Raw genomic sequence first — 25,696 nt, 5'->3', positions numbered from 1 at the left:
TCAGAATGGTGATGCTGGTTACACTTTCCCAGTTTGTCTCCTTAAGGTATAGCTCCTCTACAGGCTCCACAGGCCAGACATTCCTTCTTCCCTTTTCCGAGTGAAACACACTGGCTCCGCGCTGCGTCTGAGTCGGCGCAGCTCTCAGTGGTTGGGGTTTGGGAGCCTCTGGCGCCACGACTGTGTTCTGAACTGGTCTGCTAGGTCTTGCGTGAGGGTGCCACTTCGTGACGGTAAGAAGAGACACTCACTGGTGGGTTTTTTTAAACTTTCTTTTTTGAATTACTTTTTAAAAAGAAATCTACTGGTTAGATTTATTAACTCACAAAAATGTTTTTAGAGATTATTTTGTTCATAAATATTTCTTTCTCATGCTGATCAACTGATTTTTGTCTACAAATGTTGGCTTATCACAGTATTTTTCACTACAGATCCTATTTACGAAATGACCATTTTAGTGTTTTAAAAGGTACTAAGGATTGAGATATATAAATCAGGTGACATAAACATGAAAATTATGTGCCTAAATATTTTTGTAAAGGTGTCAAATAAATACTTTTTCCTGAACACATGTATTAACATTCCTTTCTAAGTGCATGCAAGGAGCCAGAAGTCTGCCCACATTTAAGAGGATGGCATCCAGGTGACTGAAACCTTGTTATACAGTTTGTCATCGTGATACTGTGATTTATGAGAGAAATTTGTATCTGGCCTTCGTCCCTGTTCCTGGCACATAGTTCCTAAAACTCTTGTGCTTTATAACAAAAGATGTTCCTATAGCGCTAAAATTTTTGTTCTGAGTTGTTGAAAGTTGAAACAGTTCCATAGCCATAAAGATGAAATGGGAGTTTTTTATTATTCATAATGAGCCTCTTTCAACCAACTGCACCTGAGTTTTTAATGAGGTGACCTTTGGAGAACCTGAAAGGATGGGCAGGAGCTGGTTGTGGGGGGAACCAACCACAGTGATGTGTGTTGGCAACTTTCAGGCTGCTCCCCTTACCCTCCTAGGTGAAGGGGAGAGGTTAAATCAGTCACTGATGGCCAGTGATTTAATCAATCATGTCAACATAAGGAAGGTTCCATAAAAATCCCTGAACTACAAGATTTGGACAGATTCCAGGCTGCTGAACGTGTGGAGGTGTTGGGAGGGTGGTGCTCCCAGAAAGGGCCGGAAAGCTCCACGCCCCTTCCCACATATCTTGCCCAGTGCATCTCTTCCATCTGGCTCTTCCTGAGATATATCCTTTTGTAAGAAAGTGGTAATTTAATAAATAAACTGTTCTCTTGAGTCCTGTGAGCTACTCGAACACGGTATTCAAACCTAAGCAGGTCCTGGGAACCTCTGGTTAATAGCTGGTTGGCCAGATGCTCAGGTTAACCACCTGGACTTGGGATTTAATTGGAAGGGGCGCTGGGGGGGGGGCAGTGGCAGTAATAGTCATGTGAGACTGAGCCTGTGAGTCTTCTGGGAACTACAGGACCTGATGCTAACTCCACACAGTATCAGGACTGGGTTGTAGCTGACACAGCCGGTGTTATGGATTTGCTTGGTACATAGTAGAGTACTGAGAGAAGACACAGGAGGAATTTTTCCTTTATAACCGTACAAGTATTTTGTATGAATAGCACATAGGATTAAATACCCAGTGTCTCTGGCATACTTGTGCTAAATTCAATGGAAAGAAATGCTAGTCTTTCTACTTCTAAAAATATTTCATCTGCTTAATCAGGTGTCGAAACCTCTAAGTAGCTTGACCAGGAAATAACCCTAAAATAAAACAACACTCAAGAGAGGCATTTTGGTACAGGCAGACTCAACAGAATTAGGAGTATGTTAAGGCTTAAAAACAAACTGGCAAAATATCTATAAGAATAAAATTTACCATCTTAATCATTTTTAAGTGTACAGCTCAGTAGTATTAAGTATATTCACATTGTTGTACAACCAGTATCTAGAACTTTTTCATCTTGGAAAACTGAAATTCATACCCATTAAACAGCTCCCCATGTCCCCCTTCTTTCCAGGCCCTGGCAACCACGATTCTACGGTCTATGAATTTGACTACTCTAGATAACCTCATATAAGTGAAATCATACAGTAGTTGTCTTTTTGCTCCTGGCTTCTTTCCCATAATGTAATGTCCTTGAGGTCCATCCATGTTGTAGCATGCTGTTATAATTTCTTTCCTTTTAAGGCTGAATAATATTCCATTGTATGTATATAGCACATTTATCCATTCCGTCTCTTGATGGACACACTGTACTGCTTCCACCCTTGGCATTGTAAATAATACTGCAAACACTGGGTGTCTTAATCAGTTTGCTGTAACAAATTACTATAGAATGGGTGGCTTAGACAACAAACGTTTATTCTCACAGTTCTAGAGGCTGGCAAGTTCAAGATCAAGGTGCTGGCAGATCTGGCGTCTGGTAAGAGCCTGCTTCCGGGTTTGTGGGATATCCGTCTTCTCTTATCCTCACCTGATGGGAGAGCAGAGAGGACGTTTTGTCTTGCCTGTTCTTATAAAGACCCTAATCCTATGAGGGCTCTACCCTAATGACCTAACTACCTCCCAAAGGCCCATCTCCAAATACCATCACACTGGGGAACAGGGTTTTAACACACAAATTTTAGGTGGGGAGAACACAAAATCTGTAGTGGGGTGTGCAAAGGTGCTCTCAATTCTTTTGAAATTGCTGGGTCATTTGGTCATTCTATTTTTATTTTTTAATTTTTTTGAGGAACTGCCATACTGTTTTATATTGTGGTTGCAGCATTTTACATTTTTTAAAAATTTTTTAAAGATTTTATTTATTTATTTGACAGAGATCACAAGTAGGCAGAGAGGCAGGCAGAGAGAGAGAGAGGAGGAAGCAGGCTCCCTGCCGAGCAGAGAGCCCGATGCAGGACTCGATCCTAGGACCCTAGGATCATGATCTGAGCCGAAGGCAGAGGCTTAACCCACTGAGCCACCGAGGTGCCCCCAGCATTTTACATTTTAACCAGTGTGTACAACAGTCCCAATTTCGTCACATCCGTGTTAAGACTTACTTTGTTTTACTGAAAGTAGCCATTTTCATTCTTGTGTCCTTTGATGCAGTTTTAAATTTTGATGTAGTGCAGTTTTTGTGTTTGTTGACTGTGCTTTTGGTGTTATATCCAAGAGGTAATGGGCTAATCCATTGTCATGACGTTTTCCCCCTATATTTTCTTCTAAGAGTTTTGTAATTTTACGTCTTATATTTAAGTCCTATATCCATTTTTAGTTTTTGTATATGGTATAAGGGTCCAACTCCATTCTTTTGCGTGTAGCTTTACTGACATCGTTTGCTGAAGAGACTTCCTTTAAGGCACGTTTTAATCAAGTTCTAAAATTCCTTGTCGAATTTGACTTTATAATTTGTGAGATAAATGCATTTTCATTTAGCCCTTTGGCTGGTTTCTCGTCTCACCTTGCCTTCCCCGCACAAAGCTGACATTACTGGGGAGCACCAGACAAGAGGCACTGCTGAGAGGAGCAGAGCACAGAGCTGGTACCTTCATGTGTCCATAGCAGGTGAGCAGTTACTGGGTACAGCCAGGACTTCCCTACAGCTCTCATCACAGTAGTTGTCCACCCATTCATCAAGCTAGACTGAGTTCCTGGGGCTGGCAGCCAGCCCCTAGCAGAGACCCAGCAAAACCGTATTTAACAGATGGAGCTGAGTAAGGTAAATTGTCCAGTGTGGTTGTGAAACCCACATTCAGATCCGTCAGCTGGGCTCGAAACACCTTTGGTCTTCACCAGCACAGTAGGTTGTCTTTCCAAGTCTGTTTGTAATAGCCTTGGTGGTTACCGAACTCATCATCCCTGTATGCCTGTCGAATGCCATTCTTCCTTCACAGTTTATACGCCATGGATTTAAAGCTTTGGACATGAGCTGGTAGCTTGTTAACTGCAAAGGTAAAGCAGACACGCCTTTCCAGCCTTACTGATGGGGCCCTCTTGTGGCAGCAGTGGCCATTGGGGGAATAGACGATGGAAAGCAGTTTGCATGAAAAGCAATTTACTGAGGGTCTGCTGTGTTCTTTCATGGAGTTAAACCTTCACCGTGTCTTTTCAAATTACAACTTTACTATTGCACAAATAGTGGTTTAGGCAGAGCTAAGGAATTTGTACAGCCTCCTTCAGCTGATAAGTTTAAATATGGACTTTAATTCTAAAATCTTTTCTTCCCAAAGAATTCCAGATAATATCCCTATATTAGAATGCCAAAGGAGAATTGTCATCAGGAATGCCTCATTATGTGTGCTTATTCTTCAGGTAATTTTTTCCAGTGTAATCTTTTTTTTTTTTTTTAAGATTTTTTAAATTTATTTATTTGACAGAGATCACAAGTAGGCAAAGAGGCAGGCAGAGAGAGAGGGAAGCAGGCTCCCCGCCGAGCAGAGAGCCCAATGTGGGGCTCAATCCCAGGACCCTGAGATCATGACCCGAGCCGAAGGCAGAGGCCTTAACCCACTGAGCCTCCCAGGTGCCCCTCCAGTGTAATCTTTTGAGAACAAGCTCTACAAATGACGCCAGAATGATGAAACTATCGGAGATATAAAACTGTATAAGAGGACTATTATCCCAAGAATGGTAGAAAGAAGTTCCTTGGAGAAATGACATTTGAGCTGATTCCTGAAGGACAACTAGTATTCAACCGAGGAGATACTGGAAAGGACAGCCCTCTAGCCTTCTAGCCACCGTATCTGCTTCTGTCTGGGATGCATCCCCCTTTGTCTTTATAGCAAGCAGATGCCCTCACTTCAGCGGGCCTTCCCCGACAAGCCTGTCTGAAACTGCGCCCCACCGTTGTCCCTATTCCTCTCTTGGGTTTTATCTCTGTGGCATCTGTCCCTTTTGATGAAATTTAAGCTTTGTGGAGTCACAGATACTGGCCTGTTCTGTTCACTGCGGTATCCCTGGCACCTAGAAACAGCCGCGCTGGGCACACTGCGGGTACACCATAGATACTTACTGAATGAACACATCTAGACAGAGTAGCCGATTACTGGCTATATTTTGTAAACATAGCACAGCAGAAATATGGCCTCGTCTTCATTTTAGAAAGATCATGCCAGCTGCAGTACTGGGATTGTCGGTCAGGAGTTGACAAATTCATATCTTACAGGCAGGTAAAAAGTGTGAATGTGAATGAATGCAATCAACACTTAACAGTAGTTAGTGGTAGGGCCTGTGGTACCTACCGCTTAAAGGCATTCAAATTAGAACAAAAGAAAAAAGTCGCCAGGCACCTTTGGCCTGCGGGCTGTTGGTGTGCCTAAACGACACAAACAGGATCACTGAAGGTGCTGTGCGGATTACTGTCCGGTTGGGGAGCGGGAAAAGAAAGGCAGAGGACTGTTAGATCAATACATCAGCTACAGAAAACTGCTGTACAGTCCTGGTGAGAAATGATGGGTCCTAAAGTGTAGTTGTGAAAGCAGAGAATAAACATCGAGTTATTTTAGGAGGTAGAATTAACCGGTGATAATGAAATCAGTTTCTAATTTTTGTTTATAATTAAGGCTGTGGTGAATTTGCCTTTTGCCTAAGTCTGTGATACTCAGGGAGACGGACTGTCCGAACTCCAGGAGACTAAAGATGAACATTTTAAAGGTATTTAACTTGGGTTTCCAGTGTTTTCCAAAAAGGTAGTATTTGAAGTAGAACAAACAATACTTGCTATGCCATAGTAAAAATAATTTACTAAGCATTTGCTACCTGCTAGCTAGGCAATTTTTTCTTAATACCTTACATATATTGATACATTTTAATCCCTTAAACCGTCCTTTAAAGTTAAGTTTTATTATCCTTATTTTAGAGGTAAGGAAACAGGCACAGAAAGTTTCCATTATTGAACAAGTGGTGATTGTGAAGAAGTATTTTCTTTACAGAATGTAAGTTTGCCTTGCTGTCTGGCCTACTTTTTGCTCTGAGTCCATAGAACCTTCTAGAACAAGCAGTGCAGTGTAATATTTGAGTATGGAGGAAACATCAAATTACTCAATTCTTTTAGATTAAGTCCCCATCTTACCACCTGGAAGGTAATTCAATCCCGATCCTTCCCTAAGGTTAACCCAGATTCAAGGGAATTGCACAGTGCCTGGAAAATAGAAGAGGGATCTTCTTTAGTCCTTGATGGTCACTGCTTAAGTACTTACTTAATTGACTGTCTCCACAGTATCCTTTGAAGGCAAGTGGCATTGCAGATTCCAAACTTTGGGACAATGATGCTTGCTACTACCGGAAGGTCTCAAGGCCTGGAGTCCAGCATGTCCTACAGCCCCTGCAACCATTCCTCTGAGGTCTTGCTAGAGAAAGAACTCACTCACATTCTATTCTTCAGAACCTACTGACCAGCTTTTTCCCAATTTGAGGGACTTTCTCCTTTCCAGAATTCAGACTTGAAGGGAAAAAAGGGCAGAACAGGTTGTCTGCAAATAGCATCTGCTTTCTGCCCCGCAACACACACCTTCCCTGAACACAAAGGTCAAACTTAGGAAACTAGGTGAACAAATGCAGACCTTTGGAAAGTGTGTCTTTCAACTTCCCAAGACAGCTGAGTTTTCCCATTTGTAAAAATCTGTAATGTTGTGAGGATTGGTTTATAATGAGTGTTTAGCACAGTGCATATAACAGGAATTATTCATTAATGGCATATGATAGTACTTGCAGTAGGCTTGTTTTCGCTCCTAAACGAACCTTTCTTTGTAATCAACACATGCTCCTTTTGAGGAAATGCCTCTTCCCCAACTGCTGAAGCCAAATGAATCCAAAAAGAGCTGCCGCCTTATGACAGCCACTTCCCTAGCCGTGATGATGGGTTGGCTCAAGGGTGGGTAGTAATTCACTTCCATGGACACAGGGACTGATGAGCCAATGTTCAAGCTCAAGGGTTGAGCTCAAGGGTAAAGCCCCAGTCTCTAGCCATGAATACAGAATTATAAAGTAGTAAGTACCATGGAGGAAAAGGACAGAGGAATTGGACCTTGCCTAAGTAGCCGAGTTTGAGGTTGTCAGACAAATCCTTTTTCCATTTTGGGTCTTAGGTTTTCCCCTTCTGTGAAATGAGGGGACTGTGTGGGAGGCTCCAGGTCACATCTGGACTTTGACAGGCTCCTCTCATCAGTTGCTTCATTTACAGGGTACTTGTTGGCGCTTTAGAAGTCCCAGGGTCTGCAGGGTTCTGCTGGAGCTGCGTACATATCAAAACACACCTGCTGGTTTATGTCTGGCTTTCTATTTACAGGTCTCCTTGCCAGTTACCTAGCAAAGTAGAGGAAATTGGACTCAGCTGCCAAGTGAGCTCTAGCAAAATTTGAAGGCTACTGTAAGTGTATGATTCTGAAATCTAAGTTTTTTTTCTTGAGTTTGTTGTCAAACTCATTTAGTAGCAATATCTGACCTGGAATGTGTGTGAATATGAATACATTTTATGGTGGACAAAAGTTTTTTACCATAGGTTCTAGACCTGGCTATGGATGTTCTTTAAAACATAGTACCCCTCTAAAGTCTAAAGAATTCTGGCCACAAGAATTTTAGATAAGGGACTGTAGACATGTACTACTACTACTACTGGATCTTTACCTAGGGTAGGGCTCTCTAGCAAGATTTCTTTGTGTGATTTTTTTTTCTTTCTTACATATGATTTTCAAATCCCAACACAGCCCTGTGATACTGGCCAAGTAAGTTTCATCCTTACTTTACAGATGGGCAGAGTTCAGGTGTTTATACTGTGTTTTTAAGTGCAAGTCCCTGTCTACCAAACACTGGCAGACAAATGCAAACCGTGACAGACACAGTAGAGAGGCCACATGGCAAAGCAGTTCATGAAGCTCATAACGCAGGCTGTTTGGAATAACCTGTCATCCAGATGAATTTCCACCAACCACAACTGTACGTGCAGAAGGGACTAATGGAATAGCCATGCTCAGAATGCCGGGCACGAGCTCCTAGCCAGAACATGTCCTTATGTGCACTCAGCTAAAGCACAACTACTGACAGAGGAGGAGTCAAGTATTAAAAAGTCCCTTTGGGAGCAAGCTTTCACTAGATCTTGATTTTCTTTTCGGTCAGGAATTTATGGTGACTCAAGTTAGCCTGATGCCACTCTCTGGATCGCTTACAGTTCTAGGAGAAACCACTCTAGGATCCAGATTGCCTCTGTTGTCTTTAAAAAATTTAAGTGTAGGGGCACCTGGGTGGATCAGTCAGGTAAGTGGATTTCAGATCAGGTCATGACCTCAGGATCCTGACATCAAGCCCAGCATTCGGTGTCAATTCTCTCTCCTCCTTTCCCTCTGGCCTTTCCCACCTCCCCTCAAAAAAAAAAAAAAAAAAAAAAAAAAGTTTAAGTGTATAGTCCTTAAATTAATCCAGAGTTCATCTTCTTTGAGAGAGAAAAGGGCAAAACTATGTATTTTAGAACCCCCTGAACTAAGTTCTAGCTGGTGTATAGAAGGACACAATTAGCCCATGCTACAGTCAAGCATTCATGCTAATGGTAACAGCAGAAAGTGAATGTTTTAGAACCAGGCCAAATTTGCGTTAGTTCTCTCCCTTTTCCCAAACTTTAGGAAATCAGGAGACTCCCTACTCTTACAGTAGCACTCCCTGGACGGGAGTGAGAAACAGGATGACTCCTGAATGATCCACAGCCGTTTTAATTAGTGCTGCAGTAAACGTTAAACAGTCTTGGGGAAATTGTACATAGATTTCATGTTGCTTAATTTCTAACCAAAATATTAAGCTCAAGGAAGATCTTATTTAGCTAAATTCTATGGCACAAAGCCTAGTAAATGGTTTCCTTCGTGTTGTACCTACTGTTTCTTTCCTTTTGCACCCTCCGTGCTGAGCATACACTTCTACCCACAGCTCTTACCTGCTAACGCCTTCTCTTTGATGAAGAGAATGTGCTGCAGGTCTCTGAAGCCACAGGCCAAGCACAGTAGCTGTACAAGCATAGGCCCAAATACTGGCTGGTAAGAGGATATATGCAGACTTGTCCCTGCTGACGTTTCAGTGTGAAGAAGCCTTTATTATCAATTTGCACAGAGAATGGAGTTCAGCCTCCAGTTTATGTGGCAGTTCTTCAGTGTCCTTCACAGAATAGGTAGCCATTAAGATGGTGTTCACATTTCTTAACAGCAAGCAAAATGACATTTTAAGCATATCATACATCCTAAATAAGTCATAGGAACTAGTGTGAAAACAAGTGAAGATAAAAAAATCATGGTCAGAAAAGGAAAAACTCATGTACTTACAGATGTCAAAAGATGTCAGCGGTATACTAAGGGCACTTAATAAATGAGGTTATGGAAAACTGATATAGAAAATGAGGCTACTCCATCAGCCCATGACTTGGGGGTATGACCCTGTAAGATTTTGCAAAGGATAAACTTGATTCTTGAAGGCCTGATTTTATGATTTAAAAAATTAATCAGTGGAATTATTTAATACAGAAAGAAAAAGGTCATTTTTAGAATAAAAGTCTTAAAATTTAGAAATTCTTGTTCTTCCCCACATAGGATTTTCCACCATGTCAATTTTCATGACTACGAATTAGGTATGGGAAGCTTATTTGTGTTTTGGCACTTGGCAGTGATACAGAGCCAGTGAGTCAGTCACACGCCTCCAGGATCATCAGCGTACACCTCCTCTGTGGAAATTCACCAACCCACACTTAGAAAATGCCCACTCTTAATTTTTCATTTAGAGAAAAGTAAGTATTGTGACAATAGTGTTTTACAAAATATTATATATGAACTATACTACAAAAGATAGGGAAAATTTGTAATTACATAGTTTAGAGAAAGAAAATTGGGTGAATAGAGGTCCACAGACCAAAGGATCTCTCTGGAGGAAACAAAAATACATCACCCAAGATGAAGTGAAAGGGACCAGAAGCCACTCAAACACTAGTTCATGGGATATATCTAGGAGAAGGAACAAAAATTATGCATATTTGCATTGTGAACAGTATGTATTATACAAACTTAAAATCTGTAACTAAAACCTAGTGAATCAATCTAATGAAAATCATTCACACGGTATTATGTAGACAAGTATGTTTAAAAAAATATTTTAATAAGCATATTCAGAATGGCAGACAGGGAATGGGAAAAGGGAATTATTTTACAGTGCAAAATTACTATGCATAAACTTAAAAACATCTAATTCATAATTTTAAATGCCTATTTAAATATTCAAATACATCTTAAAGCTCAACAGACTTGTGTTGAACTGAGTTGCAGATTCTGAACTCTATTTGAAAACACATTATGAAACAGAATACCATTTCAGATGTAAATGATAGTGCTTTGCTGAGGATGGGCATGGGGTGGGGGAAACTATTAACAAAGGCTTTTTTTCCCAATGCAGTTTGTTAAGAGTTCAAGAGTTATGAAAGGTACTAAATCTTCAAGCAAATTAAATTCATGATATTACTAAAAATTTTAAAGTAGTGCAATGACTTATCAAGTTATAGTGGCTGCATTATGAAGAACAAAGTACTGTGTGAAATACCTGTATAAACACAAAATACAATTAAATATTTCTTCACAAAAAGCTGAGCATTATGTATTCTAATAGTGGAATGTCTTTCATTAGGCATACTTTAAAAAGATAAGATTAAGAAAAGTAAAACTTCCTAAGACGTATACATGTGCCATATTTTGCAAACATGCCTGAGAATGTACTAAAAATGTTCCTGTGGTATTAGTTTCCAAGAACTTCACAAACCTGCAAACAAAATGCATCTTTTAAAAAAAAGGGAAAGATAGCATCTTTAGTATTGCAACTTAAAAATACAACATCACTCTTCATTTGAAACACTTCTATAGACCATCTTTGACAAAGAGCTAGGAGCCAGGATACTTCGGATTTGTGTAATAAAAACTGATTTAGAAAATGGATTGTGACCATCTGCTAAAGCTGCCATTCTGGATAAATTAATTTTGTAGGTAAAGCAAAACAAAACCAACAAAAAATTCACGCTTCTCAACACTTCCACCCAAAACTTTGATTTATCTAGATATGTATGTAACAGTGAATGTGCATTAAATGAAGTCAAGTGTTGTAAAGTGGCATTTTAACACTGTTTGGGGAAAAGAGTTGTTCACATTGGTGGAAGGAAGCAGTCTGAACATATGTTAATAGTAATACTTCATGGGGTAAGGCCTAAACCGTAACTTCTCAGTGCAAACCTCTACTCAATTGCATGAAACAGCTGAGCCATTAAAAATAAGACCACAGAAGATTTATTTTAAAAAGGCATTGGCTCTTGAACTGATGGCTGAAAATGAGTCAGTAGAAGCATTTGGGGTATGCCTGTATGAAAAAACAAGAATAGTTAATAATCTTTTATAAAAGTCTGGATATAGGTTGGTCTATCAGCTGTATAAAACTACATTTTTAACAAGAATTTTGCACTAAAAATAAAATGGCACTCTTGCAAGGCTATGCAAATGGATGATCCTGTTTGTAATCATACAGAGCAATGGTACATCTGATTTTCACCTTGGAAATACACTCACTTCATCACTTTTTCCTCATAAAATCAATATTATCTGCCAACTCCTTGTGTGTGCCAACATCTAAATATTGCTTGACCTTTTCCCCTGTTTAGTTAATGCAAAAATGGGAAATTTTATAATGCATATAAAAATAACCGAACAGGATTCTGGTCAGCATGATATATTGAAGCACTTAAGCCAACATTAAACTTTTGTCTTGCTTCAAAAATAATTCTGAAAATTAAAGCAAACGCAAAACAAACTATGTAATCTAGGTATCATGCTTAATTTCAAAATTCTCAAACTATTTGTCCCTAAGTAGAAATTTGAAAAAACAAATTTTCACAATCCTTTATGAATGCGATTTTACCACCTGTATAAGAAACATGACTTAGTTACTACACAAACACTTAAAAATTCATTAGAAAAACCTTAGCAAAATAAAATGAAAGCTGACAGACTCAGAATATCAATTCCTCTCATAAAAGTTTACCAACTGTACAAGTTAAGAAAATTATACAAGCTTTTGTATTAAGAAAGGACAGCTCAGTCAAGACATATGTACTGTAAAAATCTTTCAAAGGCTACAAAGAATCTGGAAAAATACAGAATGTATTTCTTAAGCCCAGATAAGAATATGGAAAGACATCATTGATGTCAACAATTTTACATATACAAACCTGACTTGGTTTATTTTTAAACTTCTATATATAAAAAAAATCATGCTAGCATAACTTTCAGGATTCATAAGGGTTTCCTTAATAATGACACTCAATTTGTATGGAGAGAAAAATTTCTCTTATAAAAGATAAAGACATTTCAAGAAACACAGAAAAACTGGTGTTAAACAAATTTGAATGTGGTCTTTTTCTTCTCTGCCAACAAACTAAGCAAAAAATACCTGTAGTGAGCTTTTAAGATTAATACATCAAATGAGAAGGTACAGATATTTCCGTAGTTCATTCAAATTGACTATACTATTTGTTATATCCTTAAAAGGGTCTTTACACTTTTAAAGTAAAAAGTCTACAAAGGGCAGAATTACGAAATCTTATTTACTAAAGTTAGGAATCAATTCAAATTTTCAAAATTTTAACCAACTGCTTCAAGGAAATCAACTTTTTAAGGTAACCCATCAACCCTGAAAATTTTAGTCACACCAGATTTTACTTCAAAGAAGGTAAAACAAGTCTAAAATTTAGTCATCTGTGTTTTCAAGTTCTTCAAATTTTCCATGTGACATTGCTTCTTGGAAAAATTCAGAAGAACCTGGACTTTCTTTTCCATTGCTGTTTACCCTTCGCCTTTTGGCAGGTCTCTCACTTTTTTCATCAAAATCATTTTCATTTCTTGCAGTCATATGGGCAAGTTTTGGGTCAGTGGTACGGTTATCTGTTTCATAACCATTAGTATCCATATCTGCATGAAGTGGTCTCTTATTTCCACCTGTTGGTCCATTAACATGTAACCCTTCAACTTTGATTTCTTCTTTGTTCAACATTTCACCTGGTCCATTAGATGACACCCCTACATTGGAAGAAACGTTAAGTGAAACTACTAGTATTAAAAAGCTAACTTTTACACTATTCTAAGACCGCTATTGTAAAACACCTTTACATCAAGGATGAGAGGTGTCAAATCTATGTACATATGGTCTGAACTCTGGCTCTATTTACTGAGTGTGTCACTTGGGCAAAAGTTACTTACATTCTTTGTATCTCAGTTTCACCACATATACAGTGAGGGTAATAAAAGACTTACCTTACAGGTTTGTTATTAAAAGTTAATAAATGTAAAGAATTAAGAACAGATTCTGCCATATATTAGGAGCATGCTGGTGTTATGTAACAACAAATAAGCACTGGGTCCAGTAGTCTAAATAAGCTAAATTAAAGCAAAAATATGCACAAATTAGCAAAATGGTAATACCTTTCTAAAACTATGTAAAAAAAAAAATCGACATTCTTTAGAAGCTTGAGTTTTCTACTGCCATATAAAATAACATGACTTTTATTCTTTTTTTTTTAAGATCTTATTTATTTATTTGATAGAGATTACAAGTAGTCAGAAAGGCAGACAGGGAGAAAGGAGGAAGCAGGCTCCCCGCTGAGCAGAGCGCCCGATGCGGGGCTCGATCCCAGGACCCTGAGACCATGACCTGAGCCGAAGGCAGAGGCTTTAACCCACTGAGCCACCCAGGTGCCCCCATGACTTTTTTTTTTAAATTTATTTTTTTTAATAAACATATAATGTATTTTTATCCCCAGGGGTCCATGACTTTTATTCTTAATGTAAGAATAAAGGTATTGTGCTTTAAGGGTAAAGATCATACATTTACCTAAATGGATTTAAGTAATCTGTCACAATGTTCAAAAATTAACACTTGCTTTGTCCAAACATACATTTGAAAGTCATAAAAGCAAACATAAATTCCTCAGTAACAGGTTGAGAAAAGAGAGTAATTATTTGCTAGAAGTTACAGTAAAAAAGGCACTTAGAGTTGACTGCAAAATGAACTAGCCATTTTGGATACTTAATGTAAATATAAAATGTGCCACTGAGATAGTTAAATTTTAATTATCTGAAAAATATATTCAGTATAAAAGATGAGCCTCAAATGTTACATTTTGGTCAAAGAAAATATTCTATGGCCCCAACTCAAAAGTGCACTCAAATCATAAATGCATAACGGGGATTATGCACTAGGATGCAGAAGAAATTATACTGCTACAGTAAGCCCGAAGAGCTATGTGACAATTGTGAGCAGGTAAAAAAAAATAAGCTCTCAAGACACTAAGCCCCTTACAAAACAAATAAAATTGCACTGGAGAATTCCCTCCTTTCCTTGAAAAACGTGGGAATCTTGATTATGGGTACCTAGGTGAATGGCTTCTGGGCTACTGAATATAATTATAAATACCTCCTTAGGTTAACTGCATATTCTCATCAAATGGTTAAAAAAGAAAAAACAAAGGGGCACCTGGGTGGCTCAGTGGGTTAAAGCCTCTGCCTTCGGCTCAGGTCATGATCCCAAGGTCCTGGGATCGAGCCCTGCTTCGGGCTCTCTGCTCAGCTGGGAGCCTGCTTCCCTTCCTCTCTCTCTGCCTGCCTCTCTGCCTACGTGTGATCTGTCAAATAAATAAATGAAACCTTAAAAAAAATTGATAAAGCAGTATCAATTATGTCTCCCTGAGCTTCTTGCCCTAGTCTTAAGGGCAGACCCTTAGCTTCTTATTCTACCTCAGGATAGCCTTAGACCACATGCCCTCGAACCTGTTTAGAACCAAGAAATGGCTGCTGAGCCCTTTTTGTTTGTTTGGCTTGTTGTTAGGGGGGGAAGTAGTGAGGGAATAGAGAGGGGTCATCAAATGAACAAAGTATATTCACTCCAGCAGTGCCAGTGTGAGACCAAAGGTCAGAATAAGGGATAATCGTTCAGTGTTGTTCTTCTAGTTTCTGTCAGGGAGCTTAGCTCTCCACTGGCCCTCCCATAAGACGGTTATATCTGAATGCAGGTGCAGAGCTTATCTCTAATTCACTGGTTTTCTCCTTTATTAGTCTCAGCTTGGCAACTGTCTTACTTAGGAAGACCATTTTAATTAAAGCAGAAATCAAAATAATTCTCTGACAGGTCTTCCTTATCACCACAATGATCTTTGGTCCACTGTATATTTTAAACGACATTAACTGAACCTCAAACATAATAGAATTCATATGCTTTTTTCTCACTGAGATAAAAGTAGAAATGTTTCTGTACAGTATTAATGCAGAACCTGACACCTGCTTTATCTTTTCTCATCCTTCAAGGTTATTACGCTATCAGAGAGAAAACTATTCAAAACTGTGCCCTTGTTATCTTCTTTGCACCAAATGCTTAAAGTATTTTCCAGATAAAGTGTTACAGCTTTCAAAGTATTTAATAAATACCTGTGTAATCCTGATGCGAAACGGCTAAATGGCTGGTGTTTTGGTCTAAGAGTTAACAAGAATATCCTATCCAAGCATTCCCAACTTACTAAGAAAACTGATGCTACACAAAAGGAATAAATTCCTTAAAAGAAATGGTCACTATTGACGGTTTATTTTTATTAAACTTAGTTTTTAGTGACATCAACAGGAGTTCTTTACAATTTATATTCTGTGTTAGTATATATGTGTGTTGGTATTTGTATGCTTGTTCTGTGGGTATTTATAATTACTATTTTTATAACACCTGCACTGGAAGTTTAACACGAACCAAAACTAAATTACCTGGGCTACTAAAAGTGCCCTTCATCATGAACAAACGAAAGTACTTTTCTGGTTGCTTACCATTCTGATTACTATTGCTGATAGTGCCATCTTCCTTCTCAGACTGGCTGTTACTACTATTTGAGGCAGTTGGGGGAGGGGACGGTGCTCGACTAGATGCAGCACTTTCACTTTCATCTAGAAGACGATCCATGTAATCCCTTAAAATTAAGTGAAATAATAAAATAATTACTTTCTTATATTAAAAAAAGCTGAAAATTAAAATTGAGGTTAAATTTAGAAGGCTTTATTAACAAATATGTCCTAATTTTCACTTACATTTAGTCCAGTGCCTCATCTACCTCACCAGCATCTGAACATTTAAATGGAAAAACGCATAAGGACTTTAAACTAGCAAATTTTAGACACCTATATGAAGGTTTAAAACTTTTAAAACTATAGGTAAGTGCTCAGAGTGGCCCAATTAAAATCAGAGGATCTGTAAGTGAAGAGAGGGATGGTGCCAATCAGGAGTAGAGAAGAATTTCTGCACAAACACAGATTGAAATTTTAAAGCTCCTAAAGATTATGTGATGGCTATAGCAATACCTGAAAGACAAATTAGGGCCTACAAATGAATCACTTCCCTGAACTTTCTTGGGTAACTTCTGTATTACCTCTCTGCTAGATCTGAGCTAAAAGAGGCTATTAAGTTCCTCAGGTTATCTGCTGGCTTAGTCTGCCAACCTACCATTAGAGGGGAACTCACTTCCTTAAGTTACTGAGTTACTCCTGAACTATATGGTATGGGAGGACAGCTGTATTAAGTGACTTGTGTTTAGAAGATCTGGGCTAAAATACTTATCTCTGAGGTTTCCTAGTATCTTTACCTGGAACATTATGTATGTATCTATGACACAGAGTTGTTGCACAAGATGTGTGCAGGGAAGTGTTTTTGTAAACTATGAAGTGCTACAAAGTCATTAGAATAAAGGTCAGTAAACTGTGGCTTATGGGCTGGCCACTGGTTTTGTGAATAGTATTTTGATGGGACAGAGCCACATCCACTCATTTACATAGTATCTATGACTGCTTTTGCACAACAGCAAAGCTGGGTGGCTGCAAGAGAGGCTGAAGGCTCACAAAGCCTAAAGTATTTACTCTAGCTCTTTATAGGGAAAATCTGCTGATACCAGTGCTGGACTCATCCCCCAAAGGCAGGAATTTTAGTCTTTTTGTTCACCACTGTACCACCTGTGCCTAAGTTGTGCATGGCACAGAGTAGAAATTAAAAAAACAAAAAAACCCAAAAACAAACAAAAAAAACCACAAAAAACCCACAACAACCCGTAAAGCCATTATTTTAAAATACCCTCAGAATAATTTTAATAGAAATATTAAGACAAATCCTTAGAATTTCTGAGCAGGTGAGTAAAAATGCTTGTAAGAAGTAAACAATGAAGGGGCGCCTGGGTGGTTCAGTGGGTTAAAGCCTCTGCCTTCTGCTCAGGTCATGGTCCCAGGGTCCTGGGATGGAGCCTGCGTCTGGCTCTCGGCTCAGCAGGGAGCCTGCTTCCTCCTATCTCTCTGCCTGCCTTTCTGCCTACTTGTGATCTCAGTCTGTCAAATAAACAAATAAAAATCTTAAAAAAAAAAAAAGTAAACAATGGAAAGGTTTAGGATTTTACTGAAAGTCTGTGGCAATAGTCTACAACAGACTATTAACTGTAGCTGTAATATCAAGCTACATGATCACACTGTCCCCTGGCATACAGGGATATAATGAATCTAGGGACTTGAAGCTTTCAACAGTCTGAGTCAAAACACATATCAAAGAAATGTATATAACCATGAGCTAATCAATTTACCATTCTAGGCCTTATTTTCACGCCTATAAATAGATGGAATTAAATTTGATGGTATTTTAGTCCCCCCCTTCAGCTTTATGCCATGCATCATAATTCTAGAACAATTATGTAAAAAGTTTGAACCACACAGAAACACAAATGAGTATGAACACAAAGGGATTTCAGAAGCTAAGACTAGTAAGAACATATGATACATGATGAGGAAGTGTTGGAAATAAATTTGGTATGGTTGGGATGGATAATGGAGGATGTGAAAAGCCAAGCAAAGAAGCTAAAATTGACTAGATACGGCAATGATATTGTGAAAGAATTATTATTTCTTAAAGATTAATGGCATCCACAATGCTTAAGGAAGGAGAAGAGTCAGGTGGGCCATCCAGGAGGTTGGAGTAGCATTCAGATAACCAGAATTATGATGGGTTAACTTTTAGTTAAAAAAAAAAAATTATTTGCAAGGCTTCTACAGTAAAGTCTCTAATTTGCATATGGCTACCAGTTCTTCCTGGTGGTGACTAAAAGAAAATCTGCATGAAGATCTCTGCAAAGGTTGTTTGTAAGGCATAAAAATGGCTAATGTGCGTCATTCTGGTGAACAAATGGAAGGTAAAAATGTAACAGAAAAATGAACAAATAACTTTCAGTATAATGTGCTCTAAACTATGGATTTTGACTAAAAAAAAATGAAAAAAACTCATATTTCTGTCTTATAATAACTTAATGTTTTGTGCACTAGAAGTGCAACTCTTAACAGGAGGTGGTCCTGGAAGCAAACTGAAAAGAATCTTCATGTTTCTAGAAAACCATAATTTCTCCCTATTTGGGCAGTAACGTATAGTCCAGTCACAGCTTCTTATGGAAGATGTAGCACAGCTAAAAGGGATAAATTGGAGTAAAACATTACAGTTCCATCAATTAAAAAACAAAACAAAACACTTAAGCCTACAAAACCACAGTATTCTTGCCTGGGGGAAAAAAGCCCTATTTGCTCACTTCATACCATTATACCAGGGGATCACTGTAAAATCTTAAAGCATGAGAAAAGAGATGACATGGGATTACTTTTAACTGCAGCTACTCCACCTACTGAATACTTAACCTTAAGAGGAATCAAGGTTACAGATACAAGGATCTTCAAAAAGTTTCCGGAAGCTATGGAGAGATTATTAGAGAAACTCAAGTGTTGGCAGCACATCCCTACCTAACCTGTTGAGCTTGACAGCACAGAGGACCAACTAAGCCAGCCCACAACACTTCCCTTGGTGATGCTTTCTGAAAGAGAAAACTGGATGAACCATGGGTCTGACCCAGCATGGCAATTCTTATGTTCTTATTGCTGGTGACGTCAGATTGCCTGTAGTTCGTGTGTGAACATTATTTCTGAAATGGGTGAAAAAAATGAAAGATGTTACTATTGCTTTTCCCTATAGAATAGCCTGAAAACTGACTATTTTAAGATAAACTCTGAAGACCAGATAGCTGCATCTAGTTCCACATCATTATACCTCAATGTAACCAATAAATCATCATGAGAAAAATTAACTCTAAATTTATAACATTAAGCAATTAGATCAAATTTGGAATGCTATGTATGAAATTCAACTCTAGCCATCATGAGCTTTGAATAATGGAAGATGAGGCACAGAGCCTAGTATCCAATGATTTCTGGGGCAATCATACCCATTTATTCTCTTTTCAATAAATTTAATTTGGATTTTATTTTAGAGTGTTTGATCCTTCAGGGAAGTGACCAGAAGACACACCTGTAAATGAACATGACCAGCAAACAGTCTAGCCTAGGAGTTTGCAAAGCACAATCAAATATGCATATAAGCACATCTTTCAAAGGCAGTTACTTGGCCAATCCTAAGAATTTTACTGGTACACACTGACCAAATGAAGTCACAACTCAGCATTATTTTTATTCTGTAAACAGCAGGAAATAATCAAGGATAGAATGGTAAAGTTTAATTCCACCTTAGCAATTCATCATTTTAGAGCACCTTAATGAGAGACGAAGGGTTCATTCAATACTCGATGTACTTAAGTAACAAATTATTAGTGGCAGCAGGGACAGTTTATTTTTCCAAAGCCAGACTGAATGAGGCTAAGAGATTTTGGTGCATGACGATTGGTACAGGCATACAAAGCATTTTGTATGAAGCCTACATATAATAACCCACACTCCCAATTTCACTGGGAGTAAGCTGAAGTTGCAGGACTAATTATTAAATATTTCTGTTAAAGGAAGTTTTCAAGAAATCAGGGAAAAGGGAAGTCACCATGGACAAGTTCTTTCCTCTTTAAAAAACTTTGTAATAAAAAAGAAAATGAAATTTGACCTGATGAATTCTCTCTATATATTTTCCCTTTTATACCATCCATATCCAAATCTTAGTTTGGTTCCTGGGATCAAAAGTAGACTGGACAAGGAAAGACACTAATTTCCATTCCTTTTTAAAGGGCCTTTATTAGGCAGATAGCCATATAGCTTATGAAAAGAGTCTCTTTCCTATTCTCACTGTGCTCACAGTATTATTAGATTAAAACTATGTGTTTATACTGAATGGAACAGAAATTAACAAAAGCATGCTTTACTAGCTGTTATGATCCATTTTAATTCCTGAAAACATCCTCTTACATTTGCTTTGATGCATTTATTGTCTCAAGCAATATTAATTGTAGTTCATAATCTTTCATAAAATACTGAAAACTAAATTTCTATGAAAATATGTCTATAAATGGATAAATTTAAAATGTAAACTTTTATCATACTGAAAAAGATTCTAAAAATTAAAATTTTCTCAAGAAAAAAGTCAAGAGCAAAAAATATAGGACTCAACAGAAAAAATACACTCACGTTACACCAGGATGAAGATTGTATTTCTTTTTTCCAAATCGTGTTTGCTGAGCAAAGAAATCGTAACGTTCAGATTTTTTCCACATATAATAGAATGCTACACATTCACCAACTGACCTTGTTCGAACCTGTAAGAAACAGTTGTTTTTAAGAATCATCTCCTCCTTAAAGCAGTATTTCATGAAAAATATCTGGGTCTGAAAACAAATCTGTATGTACCTTAAGTAATATATAATACATTATATAAAATACTAACACTACAGCAGCTTTCTTAAAAACCACACTTTTCAAACTCCCATTGAGAGAAATAATACACTGGCAACAAATCTTCAGATATTTAGTATTATGCTTTTAAAAAAACTATCATATTAATTTATCATAAACACTCCTCTATTGAAAATATCTGGAAGTGGCATTTAAGCTAAAATTAATATTATAAACAGTGTGCAAATACTTTTACTCAGAGTACCTAGAGAGTCTACATTTAAAATTCCATTTAAAAGATTCTCTTAGTAGTCCCACCGGAGATCCAGACTCAGTTATTTTATTTTCTACAAAGGCTGAGAATATTCCATAATGAGTTGGAAAGTACTGTAATAATGCCAATTCTAATTCATTGTTTACTAAGTTACTCCAGTAACTATGCTATATTTGTGTGAATGAATGATTCCCCTTCCATAAACGTTCAGCACCAATGGGACTGGCAAATGATGTGGACAACTTGCCTCTTTTTCCTATTTAGCTTGGATAGCTGTGGTGGTGGTGGTGGTGGTGGTGGTGGGTGGGTGGGTGGGTGGGGGTGTGGTTGGGGGTGTGTGTGTGTGTGTGTGTGTGTGTGTGTATAAAAAATACTGGGAATTTAAAAGGAAAAAAAAGCCATCTCTGTGAGTGTTGGGATGCAAGACCATATTGCTCTAAGCCATAAATTTCTAATCCCAAAATAGGTGTCCTGTGAGACTGACTGCACCTCAAGTCAATTTGATGACATCCTCATTTCACTACTTGACATACATTTTTCTTTCTTCCCTTATGCTTGCACTTTACAAATTTGGCCCATGTTGCTTTAAGACTGAAAGCTATCAAGGCTTTTTTTCTTTTTTAAATAATCTTCTCAAGCTCTTTTTTTCCCCTCCTTTAGAATCTTCTTTCTATATAGACATAAGCGAAGTCAATTGTACTTTACTGAAAGCAAAAATTGGAAAGATATTTTGGGGGCATACAATGTTGACAATATTATGAAAAATCTTCAATAAAGTAAGCCTAGAACTCATGATTAAGATTCAAACTTCAATTCCAGGTATAAAAACAAAGTCTTAATGTTTTCGTTGGACCATTCTCCCTAAAAAGTAACTATCCTCTTTCTGTTCAGTGTAACTAGTATATTGGTATAGATAGGTAGTTGACTTCTACATGACTGAAATATCACCATCCCAAATATTTATAAAGAAATGGTCTTAGTTTTAATATTACGTAAAAAGACTGTTTTGGCTAGTTGTTTCAAGTTACCTATTAAGTTTTTACTCCCTAAAAAAAAGGGATTTCTGGGGGGTGTGGGGGAGGTTCTTGCTGCTGCTAGCTATCATACCAGCTTATCACTTCCAGAGTCCCCTCCATAGATAATCCATCATGGTTTGGTTAATATAGTGTTTGCATCCAAACACTATATTAATCTAGGAATCTAGGAAATCTAGGAATGCTAGAAAACTCTTATCCCAAAATGTTGCTCCATTCAACTATGAAACAATACCTTTTTTTGTTTTTTTACAATCAGAAACCTACATGTCTAGTCATCAGTATAATGCACCCCTTTCACAGAATATTCCCTATGCTTGAAGTAATCAGATGATTTGGACACAACACTAAGAGGTAGGATACATTTCTGATACCAATACTAAGAAAAAATTTCTTATTAGTCATTATGTCTGATGCAATAAGATAATTAAGAATAAATTAGCTAGGGGCACCTGGGTGGTTCAGTCAGTTGACCATCCAACTCTTGATTTAAGCTCAGATGATCTCAGGGTCATGGGATCGAGCCCCGTGCCAAGCTCTGCACTGGGTGTGGAGCCTGCTTAAGATTCTCTCTCTCTCTGCTCCCCCCATGCCTACTCTCTCTCTTTCAAATACAATAAACAAACTAGTTAATGCACAATAAAAGTAAGAAAAATTAACTCACATGCTTTACAATCAACTATTTATAGAACATAAAATACTCTTAAATGTGCTGAAACAAATTAAGTGGACGCCAATCACATCAAGACGTATAAAAAGAATAATGTAGTGACAGACTACTTAGAACTCAGTCAACACCATCCTAGACAAGCCATCACTCAAAACTTAGATGCTCTCTTTAAGGAAACATGTAAAGCCTCACTCCTTGTCATTTCTTTTTGCTAAAAATGTGGCATTTATATAAACCAAGAAATTACTTAATTTCCTCCATTTAAGCTCTGAGATTTTAATTTTGCACATTCTACTTTCCCACAGAAACAACATATCTTTCTATTCTATATAACTAACTGTACAGGTCCTACTAAAAATCTCACCTGATTTTAGTTTAAGAGAATTAAACCTAAAAATAAATCTGCAAGTAATTATGAAGTTCTTTTGGGTATACACCAACACTGTATAATTGGTATTATTAATATGGAATGATAAATGATTCATGTTAAGTAAAATTGTCAAATTATAAAATTATAATGTATAATAAAGTTGATTTATTGAGATAGTCTTCCGGAAAATTAAATTTTAAAGCCAAATTAAATTTAAGTATCTGATTTTAGACACTCAGCACTTAAATAAATGTAAAAGATATTTTAATTGTAAATAATGTCACATTAAAAACGTTTTGAAGTTTCAAGATTAAAGACCAGTCCTTTAAAAAATCTGTCACAAGTTTGTGGAAAAAAACTTTAAGTAATTACACTGTATACACAGATTCCACCCAGAAGTTGATTAACATAAAAGGGCAATTCTTTTTCTTTTTTTAAAGATTTTTAAAAATTTTTATTTATTTGATAGAGAGAGAGACAGCGAGAGAGGGAACACAAGCAGGGCGAGTGGAAGAGGAAGGAGACTCCCTGCTAAGCAGGGAGCCCAATGCGAGGCTCAATCCTGGGACCCTGGGATCATGACCTGAGCTGAAGGCAGACACTTAACGACTGAGTCACCCAGGCGCCCGTTTATCAGTGCAAGTCTTAAAGGCTAATATTATGCACTGAAAAGTCACTTGCTAAACAGATCCCAGAATATATAAGCATGTTTGTAATTCCCTAAAAATATGTTAAAACATTTGAAGGTAATAAAAATATAAGATGATCTGTATTAACTAAATAACTTTTTATAAAAGAGAGAACATTATCATTACTTACTTTATTGGCCTGAATCAAATGAAAATCCTTTCCGTAGGCCTTTAGCCCTTGTTCAAAATTTCTACACTCTTCTTCTGTCCAAACAGATAATTCCTCTGACAAAATGAGGAAGAAAACTGTTATAAGCGATTTCCCCCTAAATAGTGCATATACAGTTATAAATAAAAATATAAGTTTCTAATAACAATAAGGTAAATATTTCACTCCTGAACTCTATTACTGATGGCTGCAAAAGATGAAGTGACAAAAGTCCTGTATTTAATAAAATTTTGGATGATTTGGTCCCTAATTCTTCAACCTTGGACCACCTTTCTCCTTTATGATCTAACTATATGAGCCACCTTTCAATTCCTTAAATTCGCTATGTTCTTTCTCACTTTAGATTTTTGTGATGTTGTTCCCTTAGTCTAGAATCATTTTCTGCCTCACCACCCCCTTTTCACCTAGCTAATTTGTTTACATCCTAGCAAAAATATCACTTTGTTCTATAAACTTTCCCTAACAGCCTCTTGCCCCAAATCAGGTTAAGTCCTACTGCAATAAATTTTAATTATACCCTCTAATTTTCCTTGAAAGAACTCATAACTATTTTTCAGCTCCCCCTACCTAGGCCCTAAGCATCATGAGGGCAGGACTTTGTTCACAATTATGTCCTCAGAACTTAGCAGGTCCTCCAATTTTTGCTGAATGAGTAAGTATCTTGTTTGCTATGTTATGTCATACAGTGTTCTTAGTGAAGCAGGGTGGGAGCCAATTTAGAGTACAAAAACAAAAAATTGGATTTTAGTTATGGCTTCATTGTTTATAAATTATGTTTGCCTTAGCAAAGGTACTTCAGTTTAGAGACCTCAGTCTCATCATTTTGAAAGCAAAGTTACAACCGTCACATTCCATAGTTCATAGGGCTATTATTAACAAGATCAAATAAGAAAATATTTAATAAAAATGCCTTGAAATTGAAAGGCATCATGTATTTTAATTGCCATATTTTCCCAAAAAGAACGAACAGTCTTAATCCATTTCCCATAATTCTTGTTATATACAAGTTACTTAACAAGTTACAACAAGTTACTTATTATTCAGCAAATATTTACTGATTTCAGAAAGATCAGTATTATTAAACTTAGGATATACCTACACAGACTAAAGATCTTAAGCTTATTAAATTTCTGCTAAATCATGAAAACAAAAATGTATTTACACTTACCTCTAGCTGCTTTTACATTAAATCTTAATCTTCTCAATGCTTCTTCTGTGTCAAAATTGCATTTAACCAATTCATATAATGCCTAGAAAAATAAAAGCCTTCAGTATGTGTCCCAGACTATGAAAAGTTCAAGGCTACAATTTCTTAAAAAAGTAAAAGCTCTTCCTGAATCCAGTATTTCTTTTCATCATTTCTGGAAGACAAATAATTCTAGGTATGCAACAGAGCACTAAAGAAAAACAAATTCAATCTTGATAATTGACGTTTCTAAATATTTAGAAAGCAGGATAAGCAAATACTCTAACTTGGCAGCTACAGTTCCTCAGAAATTTAAAAATGAAAATAAACTGTTCTATAAAAATCACAAAACCTGTCTTTTTGGCTTTTTTGCAGTTCCTATTCTAATTCTAAAAAAAAAGATAATGCTGTTATTAGGTTCATGGTAGGCACTGGTCTACTATATCCCTGATAACTTCATTCCAAAAATGTACTCCCAACACTGATGATATTTATACATTCTTAGGGATATCCAAAGGAACTTCAAAAATCCTAATAAATGGGGCGCCTGGGTGGCTCAGTGGGTTAAGCCGCTGCCTTCGGCTCAGGTCATGATCTCAG

At 37.3% G+C, this 25,696-nt stretch overlaps 1 protein-coding gene and 1 long non-coding RNA gene across 13 annotated transcripts in view; both read right to left on the bottom strand.

Moving 5' to 3' along the window:
• Positions 1 to 2,203: 2,203 nt before the first annotated feature.
• Positions 2,204 to 8,979, bottom strand: LOC116874990. Its single transcript, XR_004384110.1, has 3 exons — positions 8,914 to 8,979; positions 6,067 to 6,135; positions 2,204 to 2,484 (listed from the first exon to the last, which is right to left on the bottom strand). It is a non-coding gene; the product is annotated as an uncharacterized LOC116874990 (long non-coding RNA).
• A 1,118-nt stretch (positions 8,980 to 10,097) lies between these two features.
• MIER1 (MIER1 transcriptional regulator) overlaps positions 10,098 to 25,696 on the bottom strand; it is a 61,956-nt gene continuing 46,357 nt past the window's right edge. For 9 of the 12 annotated variants that reach the window (XM_032870047.1, XM_032870048.1, XM_032870049.1 and 6 more), the window contains 5 exons: positions 25,079 to 25,160; positions 23,872 to 23,966; positions 20,501 to 20,628; positions 15,857 to 15,996; positions 10,098 to 13,072 (listed from right to left, as the gene is read on the bottom strand). In XM_032870047.1, the coding sequence (XP_032725938.1) occupies positions 12,744 to 13,072; positions 15,857 to 15,996; positions 20,501 to 20,628; positions 23,872 to 23,966; positions 25,079 to 25,160 (774 nt within the window). In that variant the 3' untranslated portion in view covers positions 10,098 to 12,743. Of the gene's footprint in view, positions 13,073 to 15,856; positions 15,997 to 18,841; positions 19,021 to 20,500; positions 20,629 to 23,871; positions 23,967 to 25,078; positions 25,161 to 25,696 lie in introns of those variants that run through there. The other 3 variants (XM_032870050.1, XR_004384108.1, XR_004384109.1) reach the window with 3 other exon arrangements.

The sequence above is a fragment of the Lontra canadensis genome, unplaced genomic scaffold, assembly GCF_010015895.1.
Source record: "Lontra canadensis isolate GAN:19392208 unplaced genomic scaffold, GSC_riverotter_1.0 scaffold40, whole genome shotgun sequence".
Classification (NCBI taxonomy): domain Eukaryota; kingdom Metazoa; phylum Chordata; class Mammalia; order Carnivora; family Mustelidae; genus Lontra; species Lontra canadensis.
The sequence above is the reverse complement of the archived record's forward strand: the minus strand, read 5'-3'. Positions and strand labels throughout refer to the sequence as shown.